The following is a 14,688-nucleotide window of genomic DNA, read 5'->3' as shown; positions in this document are numbered from 1 at the left end:
CCTGGCGGTTTGGAAGAGTAAGAACCTGATCCGAGCTGTTGGGCCAATGGTGGATGCTCACTAGAGCCACAGGCCTTGGCGTAGTTTATTGATAGGAAAGGGTATTTGCGATGGAGACGGGTAGTCTTGGATCAGGGATTGTCTGCTACATTCCAAGATTGGCAAGCGATTTAATAGATTATCACATACACATACAACGTACAGGGAATATGTACACAGATCAATTCAAGTTTCAATGGTTTTACGCACGCAGAAAAGCGGGCGAGTCGATAACCACAGTCAACCAGCGTCGATCTGAAACGTAATTGAAACACGTAGAAAAGAGAACCAAGGGAATATGGTATTTTCAATAGACGCCCGAATGATGGGGGATGCACAATGGAGAAGAACGGGGGTTTTTGTAGAGCAAGAAAATAAGACAGGGAAATGAAAAGGGGAGATTACAGAGTAGAAGGAGAACTTATTCATTGACCGTGGGTGCCCTTCCTGCCGCCGCAGACGGGCTGAGATTGGCGGCCTGCAAAGCGTCGGGAAGCTTCAGCGGCGCACTAGGGGAGGATTTAAGTTTATTGATCTTCTCGCCCTTCAGCACCTGCTCCATCTCGTCCTTTGTGAGCGTCTCATATTCGATGAGCGCCTTGGTCAAGAGTTCAAGTTCGTGACGATTTTCGGTCAGGATGTTGGTTGCTCGGTCACGGGCCTCTTCCACAAGCCGGCGCACTTCACCCTCGATCTCTTGCTTGGTTTCCGATGAGAGGCTGTCGTAATTGGTAGACAGGTCGACGTTGCCGAGTTTCTTGGAATATCCGAAGCGGGTGATCAGCGTGAAGGCCGTCTCGGTAGCACTTTGAATATCCTAAAGAGAGTGTTAGTATTGGGAAAAGAACAAAAAGACAGTAAGACTTACAGCTGAAATACCACTAGTGACATTGTCGTGGCCGAAAACAAGCTCTTCAGCAGCCTTGCCACCCATGGAGACGGCAATATCTGCCAAGTATTCGGTGTAGTTCCTTGAAACAGTATCCATCTCCGGCAGGAAGTGAGTGATACCAAGGGCCATACCACGGGGAACAATGGTGATCTTGTACAGTGGAGTGGATGAAGGAGAGAAGTGTGCAACAAGGGCATGACCAGCCTCGTGGTACGCAGTCAAGAGCTTGTCCTTGTCTTGAATGATGCGACTGCGAGCCTCGGCACCCATCATAATCTTATCCTTGGCCCAATCGAAATCGTAGGGGCCAACGTTAGCCTTGCGGTCACGGCTGGCATGGACTGCAGCTTGGTTGACCAAGTTCTCCAGATCAGCACCGGAGAAACCGGGAGTGCCTCGTGCAATGACTCCGATGTCAACATCAGTACCGAACTGGATTTCCTTCATGTGATGTCTCAAGATGTCCATTCGGCCACGAACATCAGGCAGATCCACAACGACCCTACGATCGAACCGACCAGGTCGAGTGAGTGCCTTGTCCAGCAGTTGAGGGTAATTGGTAGCAGCAATGATGATGACACCGCTAGTCTGGGAGAACCCGTCAAGTTCGGTGAGCAACTGGTTGAGTGTTTGCTTGACATAAGCAGCATCGCGCTCGTTTCGCTTTCCACCTATCGCATCCAGTTCATCGATGAAAATGATAGCCGGGGACTTGCCACGGGCCTGAGCGAACAAATCACGAACACGCTTGGCACCAACGCCGACATAGACCTCATCGAATTCAGATCCAGACATGTAGAAGAATGGGACACCCGCTTCACCAGCAACAGCACGCGCAAGCAAGGTCTTACCAGTACCGGGAGGACCGACCAAGAGAACACCCTTGGGCAGCTTACCGCCCAGGGAAGAGAAACGCTCTGGGTTGAGAAGGAATTCTACCAGCTCCTGCAGTTCATCTTTAGCCTCGTCACAGCCATGCACATCGCTGAAGCGAGCCGTTTGCTGCTCGGGCTGAGCTTCCTTATCCTGCGCACCCCGAACGTTTTTCAGAACGCCAGTGGTTTCAACCAAGATAGTGACCGTGACCAGAGAGATGTAAGTGAAAAAGCCGAAGATGAGCAAGAATTTGACCCAGCGGAACACCGTGCTTCCGAGAGACTCATCGACCACGACGTAAAGAGGAGCGTCTTTAGCACCGGTACCGTTTTGTTTTCCCATTCCGATTTGACTGCCAGTAGCCCGGGCAGCGACCGCTTGACCAACTGCCTGGAGCTGTTCAGGGCTCAGATTGTGGTTTGACCCGGTGAACGCTCCAGCTCCAGCTCCAGCTCCGGCTCCGGCTCCAGCGTCGGCGCCACCGAGGCTTGACTGAGCTTGTTGAACCAATGCTTCAGTTGTGAGATCCCCTGCAAAATAACCGCTCCGGTGTCGTTCGACAACTATGCCCGGCATTTTGGCGCGCAAAAGAGCCGAATAGAGAGCATTTTGAGCATCTGCGTTGTTCGGGCTCTTGTTGGCTACCTTCTCCTTCTGAGCTAGGATGTGATGCCAGGACCCCCCGAATAAGAACCGTTGCTGCTGTATCTTCGAAATACCATTGAACTTCGGAGGCGTGCGTAGGGAGTTAAGGCGAAATGGAGTTAGGGTCGAGTATGAACGAGCTCCGGGGATAGCATGGTGGATCGGCGTAAAAGATGAGGTGGCCCGAAGTGCGTTGTCTGTTAACGATGGTTAGAAATGATTCGTCGAGGTTATTTGCTCAAGCTGAAACATACTTTGGTTTAGCAATGACGACCATGTTTGTTGCGAAGGCCGGCTGACGATCTCCGCTCGTAGGGCTTCAATGGAAACGCCTTCCAGGTATTCAGGTAAGGTCGTGCGTTGAGAGATCTGTCTCTATCAGCATGGAGTGACGCCAAATTGATGATAGGTTATCCCATACTGTTTGGTTTCCTTGTCGGCTAGTAGTGCGCTTGAGAGACTCGCTGACATTTGTCGTCGGAGTTCGGCCGGTCTGCTTCCAGGGAGCGGCCAGGACGTTATACATTGAAGGCCAGAGATCCGATGTCACGGCAGCGACATTCTAGCAGCAGGTTACTTATGTCAGTTGTGAGATCTGGATGAGAAATCGCGAAGTGGTACTCACCGGCATTGGGATCGGGACTTGGAAGGCCATGACTGTCCGATATACAGCGGCACTCGGCCGGTTGCGAGGATGGGCGCGTGCTCCTCTTGGTCAAATCTACAGTCGAAAAGCGAAATTTAATATGTTAAAGCCGAGTTGAAGAGACTGACATCGCTGACGCAAGAATGAAGATAGAGAGGAAGGTGATAGTGTGCTCCGCTATGATGCGGCGAAGGGCGACGGCCATTTGTGTCCGAATGGGCGACCGTAGAGGTGACACGTGATCTCGAGTGGCACGTGCACAATATAAGGGAAGCTCTTTATACAATATAGTGTCAGTTCTTGTCAGCTCCGATGGAGGAATGATGAGAACATTTTAATGGAGAATGTATGGTTTAATTACAAGAATTGTTGGCTGATTATGTAGTCTTTTTGGTAAAACTTTTAGTAGTCTTCTCAAATATTCTTTTTATATGATTTATCTTGGGTATTTTCTCCCCGTTGTCAGGTTTATGAGACTTACTATACACACACCCCCAAAACCCACTTCCTTACTAACCACACACCCATTTAAACTACTTCTAGACTAGCGCTTCCTGGCCAGCATTCCCACGTAGTTGTGTAAATTAATATGGTAAATACTAGTTGTCAGGCTAGTTCCTGTTAGTCAGGCAAGTCGAACAATGGTAGGAAAACGTATGGTATTCTTTATATAGAAACTAATTCTTACCAAGTCTAGGTTGTAGGTGGAGGCGTTCTTATACCTCTTCGTTCCTAAATCGTGTACGTTATAGTGATATAACTATCCGGCTTCTGAGTCCTAGTTCTATATTAGGATAATTATATAGGGAGTTATCGGTAAGTAATAAAGAAACTTAGGAATAAAGAAGTTAAACATATATCTGGATCCTTGGTTCTAAGTACATAACGTTCTTCCTTTATATCAAGGCACCTGGTTAAGCCAGACGCAGAGGTGAAATTCATGGATCAAATGGGACAAATCATGGAGGAATAAAGTACAGTATTGTACGTTGGATGGCTGGAATATGTCCGCTTTCTAGGCTCTCCTTTGTCAATTCTAGGTAGTATGGCTGCAATATACTAGTAAATGGGCTCTATATGAAGGTCATTCTCTTCTTCGAAAGTAGCCTCCTGTCCGAGCAGACACAGGTAGCTCGGGTGGCCGGTTTTTACCCTCGCCACTCGATCTCCATAGGAGCTGTGCCTGTTCACACCACTGAAAATGCTCCAAAAAGCTGTCTTGCGCATACACTTTGTCTCGAGCCTCATATCCCCATTTCGTGCCCCTAGTGCCGATAATACCTTTTTCAATACCAAGTTGACACCCAGCACACGAAATCCCGCGTTCCACTCTACAAGTCTGTTTGTCGTAATAAGGAAGTGCACACGACCCTATGAAGTTGATTTTTTTATTTCGGTTTAAGCCCGCTGGTTGGGCTTGCGGAAGTCTAGGCGGTTGCCGTCTGTAAGCCAAAGTGGCCTGATAGAGAGAAACGATCGTAATACGGGAATTTTGTACAGATTCATTCATCGAGTATATTCTAGGTAAGGCCTTAAATGATCTTAGTTGATCTAATTCGGCTTTGGTCATGCGAAACGCTTTCGGACTGAGGCGAGAGTCCGCACTTGGGTTTCCGAAGACCACTAGAGGCAATTAAAACAGCACCTCTTCCAAATTAGGAGGGATATAAACCCGCCGAATTCGCCGCAAAAATTGCATGCTTTAGTACATAATGCGTTGTAAAAGTCGAGTAGAGAAATGTGGATGGCAAGTCGTGTTCGTAATAAAGCATAGAAGAGGTTCAGTCTATAAGAGACTACTCTCTGATACTGCTGGAGAGAATCTACCATTTGTCTTGATCGGAGGTTTATTTGTCGAAATTTGAACAGAGAATGTATATCCAGACGGTACAATATGTCAAATAAGAGCTCGAGGGGTAGCCGGTCGAGGGAGCCGGCTCCAACATTTGATATCCGCTGAAAGGGCGTTGCTATTGACGGGCGAATATCGACGTATTCACGGGGGGAGAACCAGATAATAGATAGACAGTAGTCTCTGCGGTGGTAGGCGGTGGTTCGAACAATAGCTTCGGCTTGTTCTTCGTCGAAACAGTGTTCGGTGGCGGAACGATATCCGCGGGGCAAAAGGGTAGTCATTCTGGAGGCTTGTCCGGTACGGGGTACGGGGTGGAAGGGGTAAATCTCGACAAGACTCGCGACTCTCTAGTGTACCCCTAAACACTTCTTGGAGGCTGGTATTGTCGTATAAAAGACGCGACTGGTTCACAGACCTGGGTGGCTAGAATTCATTGCACGGGGATTTCAATCGCGTTAAGGGGGGTTTTATTGTTGAAAGGAGCTCTTCGCGGACTTATATACCTTTTCCTTACGACGAAATGGGTTTTGTACCAGCTCGGTTACCGAATACGTTATATTATCAATGACTTACCCTATGGCTGATGTTGGAAAAGGTCATGTGATAAGTGTGTCATTTATTAAGGAAATACCATATTAATTTACACAATTACGTGGGAATGCTGGACAAGAAGCGCTAGTCTAGAAGTAGTTTAAATGGGTGTGTGTATAGTAATGCTTAGGTTTATAGGTAGACGGTAGAAAAATGCGAGAAATGCTTCAAATATACATACAAATTTTCTACACATGTATAACCTTGTATCCTCAGTGACGTGACAGAGCAAAATGGTAGCATACGGGTAGCTGGGAAGGGCCAGGTACACCTGTCAACGTTTGACTGCCCATGGTTCCAAGGTTCGCGCCCGATCTTTACGAATTTCAACGTCTTGACGTCTACGTTTTGAGCCTTCTTGGCCCTCTCAAAATGACCCTGTGACAGCCCCTCGCTCAATGGCTTTAGGGACCTTCCGGCCTACGCTCTTTCTCAAGGACAAGAGCTCCCCTTGACCTGTTCTGCCCTCTAATGCAGATATGCCTCGAAAAAATATCTTCTTGGTAGGGGCTCCATTGCCAGCAAGTCTGAACTGGGACACAGACGAGCTTCTCAACACGGCCATACCTCCATTTTACGAGGATACTAAAAGCCCGGAACAACAGCTATCCCTGGATCAACCTGTAAGATGGAGAGTGTTACGGTCACCATCAGGCGATAAGCTAGGTGATAATTATGACTCTTTCCAATGCTATGAGGATCCAGCCTTTTTCATCTCGCATCAACTGGCTGTTGCGACAGATGCGCCAGGACATCCAGAAGATTCGATTCTTCAATTCTACGATCATTCTTTTGCCATCCACGAAACCTCCGAGGTAGCTGGCTCAGATGTGTATGTGGCAGATTCCACGCAGGAGAGCAGTTTGGGCGAGGACAGTGTGTTGGATAGCTTGTTGGATAGCTCTACGGGGTTGGAAAAACCAGACACCCCACGGCCACCTCGCATCCTCCATATCCCTGGACCCCTCAGCAATTTGCAAGACCTTCCTACGGCCAGGTATATCCAGTCCATCGCACCGCAAACAATGACGGTGAATATGATCGTGGGGGTGCTGGCCGTGCATCCCCCACGTCAGATAGTAACACGACAATGGAAAACTGAATTGGACCTTATCGAGCTTGTCGTTGGAGACGAGACAAGGGCTGGGTTTGCAGTCAATTTTTGGCTCAAGCCGGAGAAGCCGACCGCTGCCAAGAACAATGAAGCGGATCTGGGTCGATCGCTGGCGTCCCTTCGACCCCGCGACATCATTTTGCTCCGAACCGTCGGGCTCAGTACATTCCAAGATCGGGTATACGGACAGAGTCTTCGTCGAGGGATGACTACGGTTGAGCTTTTGCATCGACAACCGGTGGATGTTACGGATGCGGTTGGATTTTATCAGGGCAGAATTCCAGAAGGTAGCTCTCATGACGATCAGCCGGCCCTGAAAGCTCGCAGAGTACGGAACTGGATGCTTCGATTTGTGACGGATTCAGCTGGAATGTCTCATCCACGTGGACTACCTCCGGACACGCAATAATTGCTTTAATACTTTAATACTTTAATGTTTTGCTATAAAATATAAGCTTGATAGATATGGAGTCCATAAAGTGTTTAATATTGTATCTGAGACGAGAGAGGCGAAATACCCACCAAAAAAAAAAACCAACACTTAAGTTTCAGGGGCGACATCTCATGACCATCGTAAAATGAAGGTTAGTTTCGCGGGGGACGCCATCTGCATCCGGTAGAATTCATGCAATAGCATTGGACATATTGGCCGGGGATGGCTGAACTAGGGTGACCTCAGGAGATCGAAGACTTCATGCGTCAGAGCTATCCACGTATTTGAAAGAATGTGAACTTGAAATATAATCTTCATACAATCTTGAAATGACATTCAAATGCGAAAAGAAAAAAAAAAAGAAAAACATCCCAAAACATCTTCATCAACAACTTTCCAAGTTGAAGTATATGGCCCCCTTTTTCCCGCAAACAGAGCCCCCTCCAATCACCGCCACTCACGTGCCCCCACTTGGACGAAAATAAATCCATCAACGGCCAGGTGTTCCCTAAATAACAGAGAGTCTCTCTCCTTTTGTTTCTCCTAGCCTCTAATCTTTCTCTAATTTTTACATTTTCTTTTCAATTCAATTCATCATGAAGGGTATGTGGTATATTCATTGCTTTCTATTTTCCCCGCTAACCCCTCTACAGCTCTTATTCTTGTTGGAGGTTTCGGAACTCGTCTGCGTCCTCTGGTAAATCTCCCTTATTTTTTTTCTTTGGCTTCTCTACTTGGCAATGCTAATGCTATCAATTGATCTAGACCCTCACCCTTCCTAAGCCGTTGGTGGAGTTCGGAAACCGGCCCATGATCTTGCACCAGGTCGAGAGCTTGGCTGCTGCGGGTGTTACTGATATCGTTCTTGCCGTCAACTACCGCCCAGATGTGATGGTCGCAGCCCTCAAGAAGTACGAGGAGGAATATGGAGTCAACATTGAGTTCTCCGTCGAGTCCGAACCGCTGGGCACGGCTGGCCCGCTCAAGCTAGCGGAGGGAATCCTCGGAAAGGACGATGCACCATTCTTCGTGCTCAATTCGGATGTTATTTGCGACTACCCCTTCAAGCAGCTCGCCGACTTCCACAGAAGCCACGGTGATGAGGGTACCATTGTCGTCACCAAGGTGGACGAGCCCTCCAAGTACGGTGTCGTCGTTCACAAGCCCAACCATGCCTCACGCATCGACCGCTTCGTCGAGAAACCCGTCGAATTCGTTGGCAACCGGATCAACGCCGGTATCTACATTCTGAACCCCAGTGTTCTCAAGCGCATTGAGCTCCGCCCGACCTCCATCGAGCAGGAGACCTTCCCCGCCATCTGTAAGGAGGGCCAGCTCCACTCCTACGATCTCGAGGGCTTCTGGATGGATGTCGGCCAGCCCAAGGATTTCCTCACCGGTACTTGCTTGTACCTGACCTCCCTGGCCAAGCGCAACCCCAAGATGCTTGCCCCTCACACAGAACCCTACGTGTACGGCGGAAATGTCATGGTTGACCCGTCCGCCACGATCGGCAAGAACTGCCGTATTGGTCCCAACGTGGTTATTGGTCCCAACGTCGTCATTGGCGATGGTGTCCGTCTTCAGCGCTGCGTCGTGATGGAGAACTGCAAGGTCAAGGATCATGCTTGGATCAAGTCCACCATTGTTGGCTGGAACAGCTCTGTTGGTCGCTGGGCGCGTCTAGAGAACGTGACTGTTCTCGGCGACGATGTTACCATCGCCGACGAGGTGTATGTCAACGGTGGCTCGATTCTGCCCCACAAGAGCATCAAGCAAAACATTGATGGTAAGTCTTGGTTTCTACCGATCGCCACCAACATATACTAATCAATTTATACAGTTCCCGCGATCATCATGTAATCCCCTTTCCTACTTTCCCCCTCTTCCTTCACGTCGCTATGCCTTTTGAAATACCTCCCTTCAACTCTCGTGCCGATACCTCCATCCCGCCCTCCTTGATGCATAGAACCGGAGTCGTTTACTGCGTTGTCTTCTCTTCTGTTGCCGGCTTGCCTTTCTTCCGTGACGGTTCATCGCCCTCGCAACTTCCTTCCTTTCGTCCGATTGATGCACTCAGAAACCTAGATGGTGAAAGCGTGCGACTTCGGCTGTTTTGCAAGAAATAACCCCTTTTAGTCTTGTTTTTCTACGTTTATCCTTGAAGTTACCCCCGTTTTAGTGCTACATATTGAGGGTTTCGTCACTACATCCCCGCTCCCTTGCGTTTGGCCACCTGCTTTCATTACAATTTTTTTTTTCAATTTTTTCTTTATCACAGCTGGTTTTCTGGCAATTGGTGGGCAAGGAATTCATGCCATATCCGTTTTAATGAGAACATGGGCGTGGGGCTGGTTCTGTTGATGTAAATAATGGGAGGCAGAATTCGCAAAAGAAAAAAATATGCAAGTTCAGTTGGTCTTCAACACGATTCTTCAGGTGTTTCATATCAGGTGTATTCGTAGAAGTATTATACAAGGAATATTACATATAGTTTGGGGATAGTTACGTATTGAAGCTGTTATGCTTCGAATCAGTCAAACAGCAAGAGGCCGAAGCAGAGACTTAAGGATATGTGAGTCTTTGATGATGCCGTTCTTTGCCTACAGGCCATCTAAGAACGAGCCTCAGCTTTATCCAGGATCTCATCCCATTGAATTCTCAATTCCTCCATCTGCTTCCAGCACTGGCGTCCAAGTTCTTCGAACTCTTCCCTCTTTTCCTTGGTAAGATCTTCCGCGCCGCGCTTACGACGCCGAAGTCGATCAGCCTCAACAACAGGAGTGCCGACAACACCTCCATGTCCCCAGCCATCGACCTCGGTAGAAACCGCACTTTCAATTCCAAGACGCCCGGAAGACGAGCCCCATTTTGCTCTACCACCACCGGCCCGGTGGTAAGGTTCTTCAGCAGCCTCCACGTCAGCCTGCGATGCCAGTGCGAGGAACACCGGAGCACAAGCGCCGAGGTAAGTAGACAATGGATGCCAGGGCGAACCCAGCATTCTCGCAGCCCAGAAAGTAGCAATCATTGCCCACGCAAGGGGAAGAATAAGCGGGATGATTGACGTGGCGCAAATACCAGGGTGAGAGAGATACATGCGCGGGGTCGCGTCGGGGGTATCTGTGTGGATAGCATGGGTGTCAAGCTCCGTCTCGGACTGCAAGAAGCTCTCAACCGCCCAAGGGGCGGTACTCGGTAGATTGGAAGTCAGCGCGAGGATATCAGTGAGTGCCTTAGAAGACTCGTATGGCGCATCAGTGCGCAGTCCCTGGATATCATCGACCTTGAAAAAGTTCCAAGTCGCCTCGAGACTGGAGACCCAGACCACACGCCCGGGGCCGTTGGTGCGCGCCCGCTTCAGCAGCGGAGCCACGTTGTGCGCCAGCATATAGTGCCCGAAGACATTTGCACAAAAGACCGCTCCGAGTGCGGGCTCTTCTTCCGTCTTTGTTTGCTTGCTCGTTAAAACGCCCGTTGGTGCGAGCTTGTAGGATGGCCAGGTAACTGCGTGGAGGAGATCTGTGCATACATCCCAAATGGCCCTGGGCCAGTTGATGCCAGACCAGCCGCCCAGTCCAGCGTTGAGAACTATCGAATCGAGTCGGGGGAGGGTGTGGACTAGCTTGCGGGAAAGCTCGCGCACTGAGCGGAGATCGCCGAGGTCGACACTCTCTGAGACGAAGTGGACGCGCGCCGCGGCAGATGCGGAGGGGGAGGTTGATTTTAGGTGTGTTTCTAGTCTGCGAATTGTGTCTTGGGCTTTGCGCGCGCTTCGAGTTGTGAATATTATAGTGAGAGATTCAGATTCTGAGTGGGAGGAGAGGAACTCGTCGGCAAGACGGCAGCATATAGAGAATCCGAGACCGCTAGGGATGGTCCAAGTTAGTATATAAAATTGAATTAAATGGTTGTATTTCGTACCTGTTGGCTCCTGTAACCAGAATGTACAGCATATTTTGCTGCTCGCTAACGGGATTGACCTGATCCATAGCTTGTTGCTCCAGTGAGTTTGTTGACTCGGCACTTTTTTTTGATATCGGAGATAGGGGTTATGTGATAAGACGTCCAGCAATTGAAGTTGACTGAGGCTGGAGAGAATGTTGCTTGTTGTCGCAACAAATAAGGTAAACGACAATCTGCTCCGTCTGTAACGAAAGGAATACCCTTGAGGTGAGCACTGGCGATGTCTGTTGTCGACAATCCACCGAACGGGAAATTACCTATGCCACACAAATCACGTGCCCTACTCTAAATCTTATCCTTATCGGAATCGTAGATGTTGTTCCCCGTCATACTCGCTCCTCACACTTCATGGCTGAGATCCGCTAAATCTCACCCAAATGTCGCCTAGTCGACACACGGGAAGCCATGGCAGTCAGACTTGAGCGCTTTCTCAACACAACCGGATTCTTCTTCTTCGCCATCATCCTCTTCTGCCTCATCATCCTCACACCAGCGGACGCCATCTACCAATGCTACGAGACGAACCGATTTACCAACGTCTTTTTCATTATCGGCGCATATGTGATAACTTTTATCATTGCGGCCCTCATCTATGCGACGCGCATCTACACGAATAGGAGTGCGCTCACCGGCATACCCAAAGCCTGGATCCCCGTGGAAAAGGAAGATGTGAGCAAGAGCGTTAGGCGACTAGTGAAGGAAGGCCTCGTCCGTAGCGCTGTCATCGCGTATCAAGCTCGCCCCCGCGACATCTCCACCGACGAGGACAACTTCCAAAACTATAGACCGCTTCTCATTGACCCCGAACGACCTCCATGGGGCTATGTCGAGCACCCCGGCTGGTCTTCGCCTGATTCGCCAGATTTACCGGATCTACCATATCGTACAGTCATACAGGAGCTCCCCAGCTTGATTGAAGCCAAAGCTGTCTCTCTTGCCCCTGCCGATTCATTATCGCTTGCGCCCCCATACCCCTTCGATCCGTCAGGCGACCTTACGACACACTCTCTCCCGGATACCCGTGTTGTGGAAGTATTGCAACGTCCTGCCTCAATGGGTCTAAGAGAATATATCCGCCATCTGACGTCCCTCGGAGCCATCGATCCGCCAGAACTCGGTGCAGATTTCCTTGCGTTGTACGAACGAGCCCGGTTTTCGCCGCGCGATCTACACGAGGCGGAATTCCGCGACCTGATGCACCTCTTTGCAGAAATCCTAAGAGGAATGACATCCCTTGCACCACCGATCCTGGATGAAATTCGCGACAGCGCTAGCTACCGACGAGCCTATAGCGAATCTGCCATCGGGCCCTCGGATGAAGAGGGAGAAACAGATACCGTGGGAACTTATGGTTACGATGGGACTCAAGGGTCCATGCGGAGTAACAGCCTTCGCCCCTCGAATGCGTCTACCTGGGAGACCCAGTCCGGGTATGGCACTGCGCCCGCAATGCAAAGTCCCGCTTCGGAATTGTCAACAGACAGTGCATACTATGCGGCGCGAAGCCCTTTTCACACACCTTCTACGAGGTCTCTACGACGCGTGGCATCGGGCGGATCTGGCAGTTCGGGAGGCAGTGTGATTCGCCTGACGCAGCCACGAGATCCAACAGATTTGCCGTATACAATTGACTACGCTGGACGTAGGCAGTGATAATATTACATTCATACCCTGTATATGTATTGTAGAGCAACGCCATTTGGACATCCAATTGCGACAAGCCCTGGAGTGGGGGTGGACTTTAGTCAGGCGGAAAACATTCCGGTTCCTTGGCAAAACCTGCAAAATGATTGATAAGATCAATTTATCATTTGACGAAGGCGTCATAATAACACGAGGCCAAACTGGCACATCTTTTCCTTTCTCGCACTGTTGAAGAAGATACCCATATCCTGTAACAATGCATCTCTTCCGCCGAGGGACTTCCTCCCTTTTTAGCTCCTCCAACGTCTCTCTTGCCTCCTCCAAGACCGATATCACCACCGACGCTGTGGGCGACAATGCTCTCGCCGCAGAGGGGTTTCAAACAATCTCGTCGAGCGACAAGCTCTTCGAAAATGTCGATCCGGCGGTAGACGGCGAAGACTGCCTGCACGACTGCGCAACATGCACAACCAAATACCCCGCCAAATTCGATGTCGATCAAGAAGACGAACTATATGGACAGGTCAATGGATGGGCGACGCATATGCTTGTCGCAACGGGCAAGTCAGATTGGGTGAGAGATGTGGCCGACGAGAAAGGGAGCGTCATGGAAGCCATTGAGAAGGGAGGACTGGAGCCGAGCAACGGGGTAAGATAATATCCACCACCATCCCTCTTTACCTGCCCAAACCAATGTACACAGAGAGAAGCTAACAACAGCTTTGAAACTTCCCACAGCGGCTCAAACTGTCAGCATCAAACATGCCCGTCCCGGACGAATACCACATGGCCGACGCGGGCAAACAGCCAACAAACATCCTCCTGCTGCCGAGCTTCACCGTCGTCGAGCACGTCACCCCACAGCTAGTCCCAGATCTGATTGAGAACTTCATCAACCGGTCCCTGACAACAACAACGCCACTAGGTGCAATCCCACCCCAACCGGAGCAACCGGCAGAGGCAGACCAGAACCCCACGCAAACATCAGAGCTCCCACACCCATCCACAACATCAATCGCCACATCCCTCAAGTCTCACCCCTGCCCGCACGCAGCAGTAATCTTGCTCTGCTCGCAACGGACGCGCGATGCACGCTGCGGGCAATCGGCGCCCCTGCTCCGCCGCGAATTCGAGCGCCACCTGCGCCCGCTCGGTCTGTACCGTGACATGGATGACCAGCGGCCTGGCGGTGTGGGTATCTACTTCATTAGCCATGTGGGTGGGCACAAGTACTCTGCCAATGTGATTGTGTACCGCCGCCGGGACTTTGAGTGGTACAAGCGCGATGCTCCTGCGGATGTGGAGGGGCAGGTCGAGGATGAGGGTGCTGCGCAGGGGATCTGGTTGGCGCGTGTGCGGCCGGAGGAGTGTGAGAACATTATTCGGTATACTGTCTTGCAGGGCAAGTTGCTCAAGCCTGGGAAGCAGTTGCGGGCTGGGTTTGATCGTGAGCGCGGGCTGACGAGTTGGTAAAGTTCAAGTTGGGCTGGGTTGGGTTGGTTGGGATTTTGGAGTTTGTAGAGTGGATATATAGTAAGGTATCTTACGGACATATTACTATGCTGGGTTGATACCTATTGGGTTACCTGATATATCTCATTTGTGTTTTCACTGCCAAAATCTGATCTCTGTCTATAAGAACAAGTTGCTATTACTGGTAACTCTCTTATGGTTCCCAAAAATATAGTAATAAAACACGATATATGTAGTGTTGACCATTGTATTTGAACTAAACTCATCGTCATCCTTTTGATATATCCCGTGCAACTTTTTCGCAAACTACATATCTACATAATGTAATCATCTGAGACAGGCCTAGAGCTGTGTTGTTTGATATAGACGTCGTTCGTACTTGACTACGACCATACGCTTCCAGCAAATGGAAATTATACCATTGACAAGCAATCTCGGTGGTCATATAGAGCTGCTTTTCGCGTGCCCCGGACATGTACAATACAGAGTTGACTGCAATGTCAGTATGTTTGCT

The 14,688-nt window shown here is 49.8% G+C and overlaps 6 protein-coding genes across 6 annotated transcripts; 4 read left to right on the top strand and 2 right to left on the bottom strand.

The window, feature by feature from the left end:
• Positions 1–460: 460 nt before the first annotated feature.
• N7517_006983 (i-AAA protease YME1) lies at positions 461–3,107 on the bottom strand (the record flags this gene model as incomplete). The annotated part of the gene is made up of 5 exons (XM_056724713.1): positions 461–856; positions 908–2,649; positions 2,707–2,821; positions 2,874–3,014; positions 3,078–3,107. The coding sequence occupies 5 exons, from the start codon at positions 3,105–3,107 to the stop codon at positions 461–463; spliced, it is 2,424 nt and encodes an 807-aa protein (XP_056580963.1).
• Positions 3,108–6,023: 2,916 nt separating this feature from the next.
• On the top strand, positions 6,024–7,067 carry N7517_006982 (uncharacterized protein; the record flags this gene model as incomplete). Its single annotated transcript, XM_056724712.1, has 1 exon — positions 6,024–7,067. The coding sequence occupies one exon, from the start codon at positions 6,024–6,026 to the stop codon at positions 7,065–7,067; it is 1,044 nt and encodes a 347-aa protein (XP_056580962.1).
• Positions 7,068–7,687: 620 nt separating this feature from the next.
• On the top strand, positions 7,688–8,954 carry N7517_006981 (mannose-1-phosphate guanyltransferase; the record flags this gene model as incomplete). Its single annotated transcript, XM_056724711.1, has 4 exons — positions 7,688–7,694; positions 7,745–7,788; positions 7,857–8,880; positions 8,935–8,954. The coding sequence occupies 4 exons, from the start codon at positions 7,688–7,690 to the stop codon at positions 8,952–8,954; spliced, it is 1,095 nt and encodes a 364-aa protein (XP_056580961.1).
• Positions 8,955–9,705: 751 nt separating this feature from the next.
• N7517_006980 (3-keto-steroid reductase) lies at positions 9,706–11,083 on the bottom strand (the record flags this gene model as incomplete). Its single annotated transcript, XM_056724710.1, has 2 exons — positions 9,706–10,960; positions 11,016–11,083. The coding sequence occupies 2 exons, from the start codon at positions 11,081–11,083 to the stop codon at positions 9,706–9,708; spliced, it is 1,323 nt and encodes a 440-aa protein (XP_056580960.1).
• Positions 11,084–11,462: 379 nt separating this feature from the next.
• Positions 11,463–12,710, top strand: N7517_006979 (DUF4129 domain-containing protein; the record flags this gene model as incomplete). The annotated part of the gene is made up of 1 exon (XM_056724709.1): positions 11,463–12,710. One exon carries the CDS (start codon positions 11,463–11,465, stop codon positions 12,708–12,710), a length of 1,248 nt encoding a protein of 415 aa, XP_056580959.1.
• Positions 12,711–12,957: 247 nt separating this feature from the next.
• Positions 12,958–14,174, top strand: N7517_006978 (sucrase/ferredoxin-like domain-containing protein; the record flags this gene model as incomplete). Its single annotated transcript, XM_056724708.1, has 2 exons — positions 12,958–13,350; positions 13,440–14,174. 2 exons carry the CDS (start codon positions 12,958–12,960, stop codon positions 14,172–14,174), a joined length of 1,128 nt encoding a protein of 375 aa, XP_056580958.1.
• Between the last annotated feature and the right edge of the window lie 514 nt (positions 14,175–14,688).

Source organism: Penicillium concentricum, assembly GCF_028827145.1.
Source record: "Penicillium concentricum strain IBT 3081 chromosome Unknown utg000002l_segment0_segment0, whole genome shotgun sequence".
Lineage (NCBI taxonomy): Eukaryota > Fungi > Ascomycota > Eurotiomycetes > Eurotiales > Aspergillaceae > Penicillium > Penicillium concentricum.
Note: the sequence above shows the minus strand (reverse complement) of the source record. Positions and strands in the feature narration are given on the sequence as shown.